Source organism: Hemitrygon akajei, chromosome 12 (assembly GCF_048418815.1).
Source record: "Hemitrygon akajei chromosome 12, sHemAka1.3, whole genome shotgun sequence".
NCBI classification, from domain to species: domain Eukaryota; kingdom Metazoa; phylum Chordata; class Chondrichthyes; order Myliobatiformes; family Dasyatidae; genus Hemitrygon; species Hemitrygon akajei.
This window is the reverse complement of record NC_133135.1, coordinates 106,013,500-106,031,587: the sequence shown is the minus strand read 5'-3', so window position 1 is coordinate 106,031,587 and position 18,088 is coordinate 106,013,500. Positions and strand designations below refer to the sequence as shown.

Below are 18,088 nucleotides of genomic sequence, written 5' to 3'. Positions count from 1 at the left end.
TTTAGGACAGAGATGTGGAGGAATTTCTTTAGCAAGAGCTTGGTGAATCTGTGGAGGCCATTTTAAAAATGGAGGCTGATAGGCTCCTGATTAGCCAGGGTGTCAAAGGTTACAGGGAAAAGGCAGGAGAATGGAGTTGAGTGGGATAATAAATCTGCCATGATGGAATGGTGGAGTGGACACAGTGGGCTGAAATGCTTAATTCTGTTCCTAGATCTTATGGATTAGGGGTCTGAAAGGCTAATATTCCCCATAAATAATGTGGAGAGCCAGGGAAGTTGAGCTAAGAGCAAGATCAGATCTGATTATCCATGATTTCGTTAAATGGGCGGGCAGGTCTGAGGACCGATGTATGTTTGTGCTCTCGTTTACCCCTACCTCCCAGGCTTCTTCCACTTCTGGGGTCCACTTTTCCTTCAGAATTGGCTTCACGACTGCAATGAACTGCACTCCAACGTACTGCAGAGGAACAGAGGGCAACTTCGTTACTCGACACATCTCTTCACCACACCTGAAGTAAGATGAGAATGATCCAACATCCAACTGCTCCTTACACTCACGTACCCTGGTGTCAAACCCTCCGGCCCTTCTTATAATGAGGAATGCATCATGTGCTCCACCCTCCCAGTGTAGAACGTACATGGGTCAGTGTTAACACCTAGTATTCTGTCTGGGTAGCCTCTAACCTGATGGCATGAATATTGATTTCTCTTTCTGGTAAAAAAAAAATCCCTACCCCCTTCCTCTATTCCCTACTCTGGACTTTTGCCACCTCACCTGCTGATCACCTCTTGGGTCCCCTACTCCTTAACTTCCTACCATGGTCTGCTCTCCTCTCCTATCTAATTCCTTCCTCTCCAGCCCTTTCCCACCAGCCTGGCTTCACCTATCACCATCTAACTATCCTCCTTCCACCACACCCCCCTCCCCACCTTTTTATTCTGGCATCTTTTCCCTTTCGTTTTCGGTCCTGATAAAGGATCTCATCCAAAACATCAACTGTCTATTTATTTCCATAAATAATACCTGACCTGTTGAGTTCCTCCACATTGCGTGTGTGTGTGTGTGTGTGTGTGTGTGTGTGTGTGTGTGTGTGTGTGTGTGTGTGTGTGTGTGTGTGTGTCTCTGTGTGTGAGTGTGTGTGTGTGTATGTGTGTGTGTGTGTGTGTTGCTTTGCATTTCCAGCATCTGCAGATTCTCCTGTGTTGGTGCTAATTTCAGTTAATCCTTCGTTTCAGTTCTGTTTCCACTTACCGGGACCTAGGTTCCTTTAAACCAATATTACTTCTTGGATAATTCACTATCCATAGAACATAGAACAGTACAGCACAGTACAGGCCTTCCATCCCATGATATTGTGCAGACCTTTTAACCTACTTCAAGATCAGGGAGCTGGGTTTCAAGGAAAGGTGTATAATATTAACCTACCCCTTCCATCCTGCATAGCTCTCCACTTTCTATCATCCATGTGGTAGATGGATGGATAGGTAGATAATTCATTGATCCCAAAGGAAATTAGTGTCACAGTAGCATTGCAAATGCACAGATATATTAGAAGAGAAAGAATAAAAAGTAAATTACCACAAACAGTCCGACAGGAGGAGGTCATTACTCCCCCTACTATAGTTTGACTCATTATAGAGCCTAATGACCGAGGGTCAGAATGACCTAATTTATCGTTCTTTGGGGCAGCGCAGTTGTCTTAGTCTGTTACTAAAAGTGCTCCTCTGTTCAGCCAAGGTGGCGTGCAGAGGGTGAGAAATATCGTCCAGAATTGCCAGGATTTTCCGTTGTGTCCCTTGTTCTACTGCAGCCTCCAGTGTGTCCTGACTCCTGTAACAGAGCCAGCCTTTCTAATCAGTTTACTGAGTCTCCTAATCAGTTTCTTAAATGTCCCGAATGTATCTGCCTTTATCACCATCCCTGGCAGAGTGTTCCACTCACTCACCACTCTCTCCATGGTAAACCTACGTCTGATATCGTACTACACTTTCCTTTAAACACCTTAAAGTTATTCCTTCTTGTATCGGCCATTTTGACCCTGGGAAAAAAATGCTGACTATCCACTCTATCTGCCTCTTATTGTCTTGTACACCTCTATTGAGTCACCTCTCATCCCACCTCACTCCAAAGGGAAAATCTGTAGCTCACTCAGCCTTTCCTCACAAGACATGCTCTCCAATTCAGGCAGCATCCTGGTAGATCTCCTTTGCACCCCCTCTAAAGCTTCCCCATCCTCCCTCTAATGAGGCAACCAGAACTGAACACAATACTCCAAGTGTGATCTAACTAGTTGTATAGACCTATAACGTTGTGGCTCTTGAACTCAATTCCCCTACTCGTCGTGGCTCTCCCTCGAGATCGAGGATGATGGTCTTCATTCCGTTGATCTATCACAGAGCGAAGACACCTGTGCGTGTATTTGTTTAACGTGTACTTGATGTTGCACTCCAAGAAACACACGATACTTCACAAATCAGCCAACCGATTCCAATGACATGGAAACCACGACGATTGGAGCTGATGGATTTGTTGCAGCCCTCATCCGGCTTCACAACCGGATTACTTCACAATTACTTCATTGGGTACGAAGTAATTTCATCCCCCTGTTCCACCGTTGAGGTCTCGGTTGGATTGTTCTTTGTCAGGGACCTCACTCTCGACCTTACCACCATGGGTGACCCTACCAGGAGCATAGCTCCAGACGGTATCGCTCTCGGGATCTCAGGACCACACAAGCTTCTCCACCACGACAAGGTGACAATCCACGGAGAAGGTTCCCCTACTAATGAAGGCCAGCACACTACACACCATCTTGACCACCCTCTCAACTGCTCTAGATGTGTAGTGGAGAGTGTATTAACTGGCTGCATCACAGCCTGGTAGGGAAACACCAATGCCCTTGAATGGAGAATCCTACAAAAATGAATGAATTCAGCCCAGCATATCCTGGGCAAAATCCTCCCAACCATTGAGCACATCTACATGAAACACCCCTGCAGGAAAGCAGCATCCATCATCAGGGACCCCCACCACACAGGACATGCTCTTTCTTCACTGCTGTCATCAGGAAGAAGTTGCAGGACCCTCAGGACTCATACCACTTAGGTTCAGGAATGGTTATTAGCCCTCACCCATCAGACTCTTGAATCAAAGAGATAACTCCACTTTCCCCATCACTGAAATGTTCCCACAACCACTGGACTCACGTTCAAGGACTCTTCATCTCATGTTCTCAATATTTATTGCTTACTTATTATGATTAATAATGTATTTGTTTCTTTTTGTAATTACAGTTTGTTGTCTTCTGGACTCTGGTTGAACACCCTAGTCCGTGTGGTCTTTCATTGATCCTGTTAATCTATAGATTTATATGCCCGCAAAACAATGAACCTCAGGGTTGTATATGGTGACATATGTACTTTGATAATAAACTTACTTTCAACTTTATAAATTAAAATGAAAACCAAGAACTGAGAAGATTCCTACTAGAAGTTTATAAAGTTAAAACAGACATTGACAGGGTTGACATTCAGAAATGTTTCTGATGTTCTGCCAGAGCCTGAGGTGGAATTTAATAGGATAGTGGTGATTAGGAGTCATTTAGACAACTGTAGGAACATACACAGAATGGAGGGATTATGGAGTGCCGTTAGGCAAAAATGTGTGAAATTAATTTGGCGTTGTTTTGCTCTGAAGGACTTGTTCCTGTGTTGTACTATTACAGAATCACAGAGGTATATTTAAAACCGATGATTTTTTTACAAGAGCATTAAGACTTTTTAAAGATTAGCTTCATTTGTCACGCATATATCGAAACATACAGTGAAATGGATTGTTTGCGTGAAATCAGCGAGAATTGTTCACTTGCACGCAAGTGTCATCATGCTCCCAACGCGAACGTTGCATGCCCAAAATTCACTAACCCAACCAGTACGTCCTTGGAATATGGGAGGAAAGCAGAGCACCTGGGGGAAACATCGAAAAACATACGGCACAATACAGGCCCTTCGGCCCACAAAGCTGTGCCGAACATGTCCTTACCTTAGAACTATCTAGGCTTTAGCCATAGCCCTCTATTTTCCTAAGCTCCATGTAGCAAACCCACACGGTCACGGGGAGAATGTATAAACTCCTTACAGACAACAGTGAGAATTGAATCTCCATTGGTAGGTTCTTGATTAGTAGGGGTGTTATAGGTTATGGAGAGAAGGCTGGAGAACGGGGTTGAGAGAGAAACGTAAGTCAGCCATGATCAAATGGTGGAGAAGACTCAACTGGCCAAATAGTCTAAACTGGGGTTCCCAACCTTTTAAAAAAATTCATATTATTATTTATTTATTGAGATACAGCGCAGAATAGGTCCTTCCAGCCCTTCAAGCCTCGTTACCCAGCAATCCCCCAATTTAATCTGGACCTAATCAGGGGACAATTTGCAATAACCTATTAGCCTACCAACTGGTACAGCTTTGGACTGTGGGGCAAAGTGGAGCACCTGGAGAACACCCACATAATCATGGGGGAGAACATACAAACTCATTCGGCCCTCCCCACTCACCACCCTCCCAGCGCTTGCCCCTCCAAGTGGTCAAAGTGCTACATCTCCCAATTCACCTCTATTCAGTGCCCCAAACGGTCCTTCCAGGTGAGGCAACACAAACACACCTGCTGGGGTTGTCTATTGTGTCCAGTGCTCCCAACGTGGCCTCCTCTACATTTGTGAGACCTGTCATAAGTTGCGAGACAGCTTCATTGAGTACCCCTGCTCCATCTGTCAAAAGCCAAATATTTTAATTTCAATTTCCATTCCTTTTCCAACATGGCCCACCTTTGTGCCAAAATGAGGCCATCTGAGTAGTCTCCAACTTGATGGCATGAGTATCGATTTCTCCTTCTGATTAAAAGAAATCTCTCCCCTTCCCCTCTTCTTCTATTCCCCACTGTGGCCTCTTACCTCTTCTCACCTGCCTATCGCCTCCACCTGTGTCCTCCCCCATCCCTTTCTCCTATGGAACACTCTCCTCCCCTATCAGATTCCTTCCTCTCCATATCTTGACCTTTCCCACCCAAATGGTTTCATTTATCAGCTTCCAGCTATCCTCCTTCCCCAGCCCCTATCTTTTTTTTCTGGTGTCTTCCCAGCCCCAAACGATGATTGCTTATTCATTTCAATGGACCTGCAGAGTTCCTCCAGCACTCCGTGCACGTTGCTCTGGATTTCCAGCATCTCCAGAACTTCTCATGTTTGGGATTGATATTGATCAGCTGACCTTCGTTGTTTGTCTTCCAGTGGTGGAGTCTGGGTAAAGTATCGAAAGCCTCTCCAAAATATTGACTCATTTTGAAGAACACTGAGAACTTCTGGTTGGGAATGAACTGTTCTTCTGTGGATTGTAATGGTGCTTTATTTTGTGACAGAGAAAGGATGATATGGAAATCCAGGGTAATAAGAGAACCACCACCCTACCTTTCTCTCAGATAGGTCTCCCCCATTATTCCTGTTTCCATAAGATATAGGAGCAGGACTAAGCCATTTGGCCCATCGAGTCTGCTCCACCATTTCATCATGGCTGATCCATTTCCTTCTCAGCCCCAGTCTCCCAGTATTCCTTTGTGCCCTGACCAATCGAGAATCGATCAATCTCTGCCAGGTATATGCATATCGACTTGGCCTCCATAGCTGCCTGTGACAAAGGATTCCATAGTTTCACCATTCTCTGTTTAAAGAGAGCCACAGGAGCAGAATTTGGCTATTTCGTCTGCTCTGCCATTCCATCCTGGCTGACTCATCTTGCCTCTCAGCCCCATTCTCTTGCTTTCCCCTCAGAGCCTTTGACACCCTGACTAATCAAGAAACTCTCAGCCTCTGCTTTAAATACACCTAATGACTTGGCCTCCACAGCCGTCCATGGCAATGAATTCCAGCTTAGACAAGAAGCCAAAGTGGTTAAGTTTTGATCCGCTCTTTTGCCAGGGGGAATCAGGGACAGATAGTGTGACTTTTTGTTCGGAATAATCTTTCAGTATATTCCTTTGTGCTTCACTGTCTGATTACTGGAACCGGAAAACTGATTGTGTTTAACAAGTGCTGACAGGCTGATGGATAAATAGGCCAGGGTACTCCTGACCCTTGGTATTGTGTGAAACTTCTGTAGGGGTGTAGTGATATTGACTGGCTGTGTCACAACTTGGTATGGAAACATCAATGCCCTTGAGCAGAAAATCCTACAAAATGTAGTAGATACAGCCCAGTCCATCACAGTGAAAGCCCTTTCCACCTCTGAGCACATCTACACAGTACACTGTCCCAGGAAAGCAACACCCGTCATCAGAGACCTCCACCACACAGGACATGCTCTCTTCTCACTGCTGCCATCAGGATAAAGACACAGGAGCCTCAGGTCCCACACCACCAGGTTCAGGAACAGTTATTACCCCACAACCATCAGGCTCCTGAACCAGTTTGGATAACTTCACTCACCACAATGACCCTCAGGTCCAACACCACCAGGTTCAGGAACAGTTATTACCCCACAACCATCAGACTCCTGAACCAGTGTGGATAACTTCACTCACCACAATGAGCCTCAGGTCCCACACCACCAGGTTCAGGAACAGTTATTACCCCACAACCATCAGGCTCCTGAACCAGTGTGGATAACTTCACTCACCACAATGAGCCTCAGGTCCCACACCACCAGGTTCAGGAACAGTTATTACCCCACAACCATCAGGCTCCTGAACCAGTGTGGATAACTTCACTCACCACAATGAGCCTCAGGTCCCACACCACCAGGTTCAGGAACAGTTATTACCCCACAACCATCAGGCTCCTGAACCGGTGTGGATAACTTCACTCACCACAATGAGCCTCAGGTCCCACACCACCAGGTTCAGGAACAGTTATTACCCCACAACCATCAGGCTCCTGAACCAGTGTGGATAACTTCACTCACCACAATGAGCCTCAGGTCCCACACCACCAGGTTCAGGAACAGTTATTACCCCACAACCATCAGACTCCTGAACCAGTGTGGATAACTTCACTTGCCCCAACACTGAAATGGTGCTACGGCCAATGGGCTCATTTTCAAGGACTCTTCATCCCATGTTCTCAATATTTATTGCTTATTTATTAATATTATTCTATTGGCACAGTTTGCTGTCTTCTGTACTCTGGTTCAACACCCCAGTTAGATAGATAGATAGATAGATAGATAGATAGATAGATACTTTATTCATCCCCATGGGGAAATTCAACTTTTTTCCAATGTCCCATACACTTGTTGTAGCAAAACTAATTACATACAATACTTAACTCAGTAAAAAATATGATATGCATCTAAATCACTATCTCAAAAAGCATTAATAATAGCTTTTAAAAAGTTCTTAAGTCCTGGCGGTAGAATTGTAAAGCCTAATGGCATTGGGGAGTATTGACCTCTTCATCCTGTCTGAGGAGCATTGCATCGATAGTAACCTGTCGCTGAAACTGCTTCTCTGTCTCTGGATGGTGCTATGTAGAGGATGTTCAGAGTTATCCATAATTGACCGTAGCCTACTCAGCGCCCTTCGCTCAGCTACCGATGTTAAACTCTCCAGTACTTTGCCCACGACAGAGCCCGCCTTCCTTACCAGCTTATTAAGACGTGAGGCGTCCCTCTTCTTAATGCTTCCTCCCCAACACGCCACCACAAAGAAGAGGGCGCTCTCCACAACTGACCTATAGAACATCTTCAGCATCTCACTACAGACATTGAATGACGCCAACCTTCTTAGGAAGTACAGTCGACTCTGTGCCTTCCTGCACAAGGCATCTGTGTTGGCAGTCCAGTCTAGCTTCTCGTCTAACTGTACTCCCAGATACTTGTAGGTCTTAACCTGCTCCACACATTCTCCATTAATGATCACTGGCTCCATATGAGGCCTAGATCTCCTAAAGTCCACCACCATCTCCTTGGTCTTGGTGATATTGAGACGCAGGTAGTTTGAGTTGCACCATATCACAAAGTCCTGTATCAGTTTCCTATACTCCTCCTCCTGTCCATTCCTGACACACCCCACTATGGCCGTGTCATCAGCGAACTTCTGCACATGGCAGGACTCCGAGTTATATTGGAAATCTGATGTGTACAGGGTGAACAGGACCGGAGAGAGTACGGTTCCCTGCGGCGCCCCTGTGCTGCTGACCACCGTGTCAGACCTACAGTCTCCCAACCGCACATACTGAGGTCTATCTGTCAAGTAGTCCACTATCCAATCCACCATGTGAGAGTCTACTCCCATCTCCATTAGTTTGTGCCTTAAGATCTTGGGCTGGATGGTGTTAAAGTTGGGCAGTCTTTCATTGATTCTGCTGTGGTTACTATTCTAGATTTATTGAGTGTGCCCGCCCACAGGAAACTGATTCAGGGTTGCATATGGGAACATGTACGTACTTTGATAATAAATTTACTTTGAATTGCTAAGGATGTAGTTAAGAAATGTACTATTTCTTGGAATGTTGTCTGCACAGGAGGGCTTGAGTTACGGGAGGAGTTAGGACAGGCCGGGATACTTCAACCTGCAGCGAAGGCAGCAGAAGTATATATTTATAGGGCGGCATGATTTATTACAAATTACATTGTGTCACCAAATACAACCCTGAGATTCATTTTCTTGCAGACATTCACAGAAGAACAAAGAAATACAATGGAGTCAGTGACACACAAAGAGCATAACAATTTACGACAGCAGTCGGGGTTGAATTCTTGCTGCCGGCTCTAGAGAGTTTGTGCGCTCGCCCCGTGACCCTTTGGGTTGCCTCCGGAAACTTCCCATTCCTCCCACATTCCAAACGTGTACAGGCGACGGTTCGTGAGTTGTGGGCAAGCTATGTTAGTGCTGGATACGTGATGACACCACTTGCAGGCTGCCCCCCCCCACCCCCGGCACGTCCTCAACTTGAATGACACATTTCACTGTATGTTTCAACGTACGTGTGAGAGATAAAGCTAATCCTAAATCTTTTAATCTATAAAAGTTTATGAAATGACACGGGTGATGGATAGATTAGATGGTCACAGTGTTTTTCCCAGGGTGCAGGAGTCTAACTCAAGGGAGCGAAGGTTTAAGGTGAGGGGTAGAATTGAGGGGAGTTATGAGAGTGCGGAGAGTTGACTGGGATTAATAACTGAGGATTGGCATTGACTCAGTAGACTGAAGGGTTCTGTTTCTGTGCTAGATTAACCTGTGAACCATTACGATGAAGTAAACCCTTATTACATGGTTTAGGGGTGTATGGTGTATCCAGAGAGGGGTAGGACCTCTGGAGAAGAGGCTTGTCGTGTCCATTCTGGGGCAGCCCATTCACCTTTGGTCCCACCGGACACTCAGCTCTCACCTGTGGCACCAAGTAGCTGTCTGCGTGCAACAGCGGCCACACTTGCTTCAACAGGTGAGCTGGACCAGGTGAAGGTAGCTGGCAGGCCTCATATCCCGATGAGTTAGGGACATGCCCATCCTAGCATGAGTGGTCAGCTCTGGGAGGAATGGATCACCAGTGAGAGCCAACAGCCAGAAGGTGGTACTGCAACGCTCCATGGAGAGTGAAGAGCACAACAAGACACAGAAGACGGTACGGTCATCCACTGGAACCACGGAAGACCCCAGTTTGTGAAAACTACTTGTACCACTGGATCCAGACTTCCATGATCGAGAGAGTGGAACAGCCCCAGTGCAATGGCTTTTCTACTTTAAACACTCTCCTGCACAGGTTTCCCGTCATCGTTGGATACGATGGGCAACCAATCAATCACATGGTTTAACACCAATCCTACCTTGTAGTACTTGGGTGGAGCATTGTATCTACAATGGCTTCGACCAAGCTCAAAGGCCAACTGCTCCAGCTTCTCTTCCTGTGACAACCTTGCCACGCTCTTCTCAATGAAGGACATCACCCTGAAACAGGCAGAGGAAACCATGAGACTGGGATGCGGGCCATTCGGCCCCTCGTTTCTGTACTACCATTCAATGAGCTTGAGGTTGACCTCAGACCAGGTTTGCAATTTAATTTTATCTCTGTCTCTTGTTCCCATTGGTACAGCAATTTCAACTGCTCTTTTAAATTTAAATTGTGCTTTAGTTAGGTGCCATTTTTGAATTCCTTCTTCTAAGATTCCATAAATGAAGTCACTGCGTCATTTATGTCCATTACAGAACCGGCAACACTCAGACGATCTCTTCAATTCAGCCATGTATACCGAACTAGACTCTCCTTCCTTTTGATTCTGTTTATGGAAACTAACGGTTTCAATCAACAATGGTTTGGTTTTAAATAATCCCACGTTACTTTCATGATTTCAGCAAAACTTCTTTCAGCTGGTTTGGTTGGAGAAATCAAACTCCTAGGCAAACTGTATGCCTTTAAACCCAATGTACTCACCAAAACTGGCATCAAATAATATATTTACAACATTACTCAAATATTAAATACACAACACTCCTCCCTGTTTAGCTATAAACTCCAGCTCAATATAGAGCATATCTCAACTTATATACATATATATAGTAGACTATATAACATAACTACCATATAGGCATCCTCAGCATAGTAAATTTTAAATTGTTCCATTCAGCCCTAAAGATTTAATCACTGTGGAGTTTCTCTTAGTCTTGTCTTTCCTGATGAGAGGGGTCACTTTGCTTGGCAGGAGAGAGACTTGTGGCAGCGAAACAATCTCAGGCTCTGGGGCCTCCACCGTGGTGGTTGAAGGAGTTGACTCTGGGACTGCAGGGAGTGGTTCTGACAGCTCTGAACACCTCTGTTCTGGACCAGCTGGCATCCTGAGCTTCACTGGGCAACGTGGATCATAATGTATGAGTACAGTGTCTGATGTCACCATGTTCTTTAACTTTTGGAAAGCCCCCTCCATTGCCATATCTTCCCGATCTGAACTAATGAGTTCAAGGGGAGGAGCACAGCAGTCAGGTTTGGCAGGAACCAGTTATAGTAGTTGACAAATTGTCAAAAAGACTGCAACTGTGACACATCCTTGGAACATTCACCACTGCTTGAGTTTCCTCAGAACATTTAGGCAACTACAATAAGTGATGTTTGGCTTAAAGAATTCATATTTGTTGTGCAGTGCTCTGAGCCCACAATCCTCTGATCTTTTTAAAACTGTCTTGAGATTTTGGAGATGTTCCTTGTCATCCTTATTAGTAATAATGATGTCATCCAGGAAACTCTGAGTGCCAAGGCAGCCTTGTAGCAGCTGCCAGAGTGCAGGTGCAGGTACGTCTCCAAAGATAAGCCTGTTATAGCAGTAAATCCCTTTGCGAGTGTTTATGGTGAGAAACAGCTCGGATTCTTCTTCCATCTCTATCTGTATGTAGACTACAGCTAAGCCCACTTTGCTGAAGAAAGGAAAACATACCTCCAGAAAGGTATGCCAGGATATTCTGTATCAATCTACTTTCAGTACTGGGTTGATGGTGAACTTAAAATCACCACAGATCCTGACAGATCCATTATGCCTGGCTACTGGGACCACTGGTGTCGCCCATGGGCTCCACTCAACTCTGGAAATAAATTCTCCAGCTTCCATGTGATCTAGCTCACTGGCTACTTTATCGTGGATTGTATAAGGAACCAGTGGGCTTTGTAAATCTTAGGTGTGGCATTTTCAATTACCACTGCTTTCCCTTTGATATGCGTGTGTTTTCCAATACCATCCTCGAACACTGTTGTGGCATCAGCCAGTATCTTTCTCAATTTGCTTTCAGTTGACTCTATTGTAGATGATGTGGCGCGCAGATGGTGGATGGATCTCCAATTTTTCAAGTTTCACCTTTCAACCTGCGTTGGTCTGGTGCATGCGAGCCCTTGTCACAATGGAAACACAGCTTGTTCAGCCAGGCAGCTTTCTGTTAAGACGTTACAATTTTAATCTGGATCACTTTCATTCCTGAACTCAACTCAATTGTGTCTCTGTGTTCTTTTTCCATTGAAACAGCAATTTCCACTATTCTTTTAAATTTACGTTCTGCTTCAGTTAGGAGATGCTTTTGAATGCTTTCTTGTAAAATTCCATAAACTAAACCAGCTCTCAGTGTATCATTAAGCCCATCACTGAACTGGCAAGGCTCAGACAATCGCTTCAATTCAGCCACATATACTGAGACTCCCTTTCCTTTTGATTTACTTGTGAAACTAAAGCGCTTTGCAATCAGCAATGGCTTCAGTTCTAACATTCCTGCATTACTTTCATGATATCAGCGAAGGCTGGTGTGGTTGGAACAGTCAAACCTTGAAGGAAACTGTATGCCTTTAAACCCAATGCACTCAGCAAAACCGGCACTCACTTCTCATCGGCTATTCCATTTGCTTTAAGATACTGCTCAATCCACTCAGTATACAATATCCAGTTACCTGTTGTGTAATCAACCACATCTGTCTTTTGATGTAGACAGCCATTTCTGCATTTTTATTTTTGTTTCACCCAGTACTCTCTGCTTATGAACCCATGAATTTATTCATTTCCTGTCTCTTAAAGTTGACCGTGTCTTCTCTTTTGAAGAACAGGGGCTGTAATATCTTTTTGAACTCAAATGTCTTGCTGCGCTTCAACAGGTAGGTAGCCATCTCAGCTTAACTTTAAAACTTACTTGTCATCACTGTTATGTTTTACTAATTTATTTATTTATTGAGATACCGTGTGGAATACACCCTTCCAGACTTTCGAGCTGCCCCGCTCAGCAGTCCTCCAATTTGACCCTAGCCTAATCACAGGACAATGTACAATGACCAATTAACCTAGCAACCGGTATGTCTTTGGAGTGAAGGAGGAAACCAGAGCACCCAGAGGAAACCCAGGCGGTCGCAGGGACAACGTACAAACTCCTTACGGGCAGCAGCAGGAACTGAGCCCGGGTCACTGGCACTGTGAAGTGTTGTGCTAACCACTTTGGTACTGTGCTGCCAGAAAGCATAAAGCTAATTGCAAGAAAAAACAAGGGAGCTGAGAATGTGAGTCTAATTTTGTTTTTACTTTAAGTGAAGCACACTTATAACACTGCATGATGATGTACACCATTTATGTATTTTTACAGATAACCCGCAATAAATCATGAAAACAACAAAGAATGTGTGATCAAGAATATATTTACTACATTACTCAAATATTACCGAAATATTAAAAGCACAGTATGTATGCCTTTGGCACATGGAAGAAAACCTGAGGGACAGAGTTCTGAAGACTTGTGACCACCCTAAAGTTTTGGCTGTCCCCTTTCTTAAAAACGCAACCTCTTTATTTTTGAACAGTGACCCACTCGACAGAAGGGAAGCATCCTCTCCACACCCACTCTAGGAGATGCCTGAGAGTATGCTGTGTTTCGGTGAAACTTATTGGCACGATTGTAAACTCTTCTAAGTATTGGCTGCAACTCTCTGAATTTTTCCCATTGGGCAAATGTCCATTCCAAATATTATTCCAATAAATGTTTTTACAACACAACAACACCAAGTAAGATGTGACATATATTCTGAGGGATGTTGATTTAGCAAATAATATTGTCACTTCTTTGGAAGCAGTTGTGATACTTGGAATGGTGTGGTTTTTAATCAGAAAACTACAGAAAGAACTCTGATCCCATAGACACTACCTCACTTTTAAAATATTATTTCTGTTTTTGTCTGATTTTAAATCTATTCATTATATGTATACTTAACTGATTTATTTATATATTATTATTTTTTATTTTTTCTTATTCTTCTAGATTATGTATTGCATTGAACTTGTGCTGCTAAGCTAACAAATTTCACAACACATGCAAGTGATAATAAATCTGATTCTAATTCTTTCTTGCGAGCAGCACTAGAACCGATGAACAGTGGCTATCATAAACACAAGAGGTTCTGGAAATCCAGAGTAACACACGCTAAATGCTGGAGGAACTCAGCAATGTCTATGGACAGCCGATGTTTCTGGGCCAAAACCCTTCGTCAGGACTGGAAAGGAAGGAAAAGGATGTCAGAATGAGAAGGTGGGGGAATGAAAGAAGGACAAGCTGGCAGGTGATAGATGGGGGGGGGGGGTACATGGGTTGGAGAAGCTGCCAGGTGATAGGTGAGATCAGGCTGGGCGAAGTAAGAAGCTGGGAGATGATAGGGCTGAAGAAGAAGGAATTTGATAGGAGAGGAGAGTGGACCTTGGGAGAAAGGGAAGGGGGAGGGGAACCAGAGGGAAGTGATGGGCAGGTGAAGAGATCATCTGCCTCTCTGTTCACCCATCATTCATATATTCTGTGCCCCGCCTCACACACTCGCTCTCCTCAGCATTACACAGGCAGATTGCTAGGGGTCAATCCTGCACAGGCAGACTGTGCACCTTTTGCTCTGGCCTAGGCTGGGGATCAATCCTTGTCCAGTTGGAGAATGCCTCCATCACTACTATTCCCAGGGAAATACTGAGAGCAGTCATGAGATTCCCAGAGGCTGGATAATTCTTTCCTCTCCAATGTATGTTAGCACAAGTTTAATTGTTTTTTTTAGGGCAGTACAGTGCAGAAGGAAGCCCTGTAGCATGGAATGTTCTGCCAAGCTGTAAATAAACGTATTTAAGATCATCTTCCTGCCAGAAGGGGAGGATTAGCATGGCTACATGGAGCTCAGAAAAGTAGAGGGCTATGGGTAAAGCCTAGGTAATTTCTAAGGTAGGGACGTGTTCGGCACAACTTTATGGGCTGAAGGGCCTGTATTGTGCTGTAGGTTTTCTATGTTTCTACAGCCACCCTGTCACATCACAGGCACGAGTTTAAACCCCAGTCCACCTCCCTCCATTCTCCACACATTCATGTGCCTTTCTAAGATCTGTTTAAAAACCTGGGCCGTGTTTGCCTCCACCTCCATACGTGGCCGTGCGTTCCAGGACACCAGTCTCTGTATAAAATAATTTGCCACATACATCTCTTTACAGTCACAGAAGTAGAATTAGGCCTTTTGTCCCATTAGGTCTGCTCCAGCACAGCTGATTTATTATCCCTCTCAACCCCATTCTCCTGCCATCTCCCCATGACATTTGATGCCCTGACTAATCAAGAACCTATCAACATCCACTTTAAGTACAGCCAATGACTTGGGCTGCCTGGATAGAGATTTTTCCTCCTCATCTCTGTTCTAAAGGGACGTCCTTCTATTCTGAGGCTGTGTCCTCTGGTTCTAGTGTGTGTGGCATCTGTTAGTCTCACGAGACCATGGATCTGCACCTGGAAAGTTTGTATGGCAGACCGACAGTTGCCCATGCAGCGAGTCTCCCCTCTCCACGACACCGATGTCGTCCAAGGGAAGGGCAAGGGCCGATACAGCTTTGCACCAGTGACATCACAGGAGTTGCCAGAACGAGGTTGAAGACAACGTCGGACTGCCTTAGGGACTCCAGCTCTGGATTTGTCCTCAGGGTTTACTCCCGAAGCCTCTCCCATGAGTGGGTCTGGCCGCAAGGCAGCGGAGGTTTGAAATCAGAGTTTTCCCTCTCTTAGATGAACTGCCTTCCCAGGCTGACGAGCTTCATCTACCCGAAGCACTGGTTTTAAGGTGCCAGGACCCACTACCACCCCTCCGCTTGACAACTTTGGAAACTCTGGTCTGACTCCCTCACTATAGAAAACATCCTGTCCTCATCCACTTGAGCCAGACCGTTCAATATTCAATAGGTTGTGCATTCTAACCACCACCTGATTCACTGCACCACAGCTGGCCTATCCTACAGTCTAACTGCACCTGTCTTACACCCATTGACCGGCTCTCACAGTCTAATCACTAACTGTATTACACACCATCCACCACCAGTCCTACAGTCTAACTGCACTAGCAATACACCCAAACATACCAAGATGGTGGTGTGACGCAGCTTGCAGCGGCCACTCCGGAGCTGATTATCTGTTATTTGTGAAGTGGGGTGCCGTGCGCAATCATAATCGATTGAAAACGGATGTGGGAGCCCGGAGGAGCATCGGGAAATCTCCAGGAAGACCTTCTTCGTTGCCGCTGCTGCTGTGAGGTCCGGGACTCTGTTGGGAAGAACAGGCCCCCAGTCCTCGGGGTCGCGTTGCCGATGGCCGTTGGCGGGGCCGTCTTAATACGCTCGGCAGAGGAAGGTGCTCGGAGAAGTTGTGCCGGGGGGGATGGTCGGAGGCTCGGAGGTTCGACGGACTCGGAGTCCGCTGCGGTCAGGTCGCTTTCAGTGTGTGCTGCGTCTGTGAGGCTGGTTTCAATGGAGCTTTCATTGTGTGCTGTGTCTGCGAGGCTGAGTCGGGCGGCGCCTTGGAAGTCCATAGCGGGGGTATTCCCTTCTGCCGCCGGCGTGGGATGACGAGTCTGTCGGGACCCTGGGGACTTGTGAAAACTGCGTGGTGATTTCTTTTGAACTTATAGTCCTTTAACATCTTGGACTATTTTTACTGTGCCCATAGTCTGTTTTTTTATCAATTATGCTATTGTTTGCACTGTTGTAACTATATGTTGTAACTATGTGGTTTTGTGCAGGTCCTGTAGCTTTAGTTTTTGGTCTTGTTTGTCTGGTAGATTTGGAGCTCCTTTCCGGGTAACACGCTAGACGGTAGCGCGATATTAATACGCAGCAGCCTCTCCGGACTCTGGATTGGGGATTGCCAAACGTTATGTGGATTTTCTGGTGTAGTCTTTTTTGTCAAATGCTTTTGCGATATCATTCTGGAGGAACCTTGTCTCATTTTTTAACTGCATTGCATTTTTGTTTTCTAAATGACAATAAACTGAATCTGAATCTGAAACACTCCTGTCCTACAGTCTAACCAAACCTGACCTCTCCGACAGTGTAACGACAAACTGTTCTATACCACATCCACCACTGTCCTAAATTCCAAATGCCACCTCAAACACACCTGTCCTTCAGTCCAACCACACCTGTCCTTCACCCAAACCACACCTGTCCTTCAGTCCAAGCACACCTGTCCTTCACCCAAACCACACCTGTCTGACACCCAAACCACACCTGACCTTCAGTCCAACCACACCTGTCCGACACCCAAACCACACCTGTCCTTCACCCAAACCACACCTGTCCTTCACCCAAACCACACCTGTCCTTCAGTCCAACCACACCTGTACTTCACCCAAACCACACCTGTCCTTCAGTCCAACCACACCTGTCCTTCAGTCCAACCACACCTGTCCTTCACCCCAACCACACCTGTCCTTCAGTCCAACCATACCTGTCCTTCAGTCCAACCAAACCTGTCCTTCAGTCCAACCACACCTGTCCTTCACCCCAACCACACCTGTCCTTCAGTCCAACCATACCTGTCCTTCAGTCCAACCACACCTGACCTTCACCCCAACCACACCTGTCCTTCACCCCAACCACACCTGTCCTTCAGTCCAACCACACCTGTCCTTCACCCAAACCACACCTGTCCTTCACCCCAACCACACCTGTCCTTCACCCAAACCACACCTGTCCTTCAGTCCAACCAAACCTGTCCTTCAGTCCAACCACACCTGTCCTTCAGTCCAACCACACCTGACCTTCACCCAAACCACACCTGTCCTTCAGTCCAACCACACCTGACCTTCAGTCCAACCACACCTGTCCTTCAGTCCAACCACACCTGTCCGACACCCCAACCACACCTGTCCTTCAGTCCAACCACACCTGTACTTCACCCAAACCACACCTGTCCGACACCCAAACCACACCTGTCTGACACCCAAACCACACCTGTCCTTCACCCCAACCACACCTGTCCACCCAAACCACACCTGTACTTCACCCAAACCACACCTGTCCGACACCCCAACTACACCTGTCCTTCAGTCCAACCACACCTGTCCTTCAGTCCAACCACACCTGTCCTTCAGTCCAACCACACCTGTACTTCACCCCAACCACACCTGTCCGACACCCCAACCACACCTGTCCTTCAGTCCAACCACACCTGTACTTCACCCAAACCACACCTGTCCTTCAGTCCAACCACACCTGTACTTCACCCAAACCACACCTGTCCTTCAGTCCAACCACACCTGTACTTCACCCAAACCACACCTGTCCTTCAGTCCAACCAA

At 45.9% G+C, this 18,088-nt stretch overlaps 1 protein-coding gene across 1 annotated transcript in view; it reads right to left on the bottom strand.

Moving 5' to 3' along the window:
• The window catches only part of xgb (x globin), an 85,624-nt gene that overhangs the window by 7,638 nt on the left and 59,898 nt on the right, over positions 1-18,088 (bottom strand). Inside the window, exons 3-4 of the mRNA XM_073063782.1 lie at positions 9,819-9,939; positions 379-459 (exon numbers count right to left, since the gene is read on the bottom strand). Of these exons, the coding sequence (XP_072919883.1) occupies positions 379-459; positions 9,819-9,939 (202 nt within the window). The remainder of the gene's footprint in view (positions 1-378; positions 460-9,818; positions 9,940-18,088) is intronic.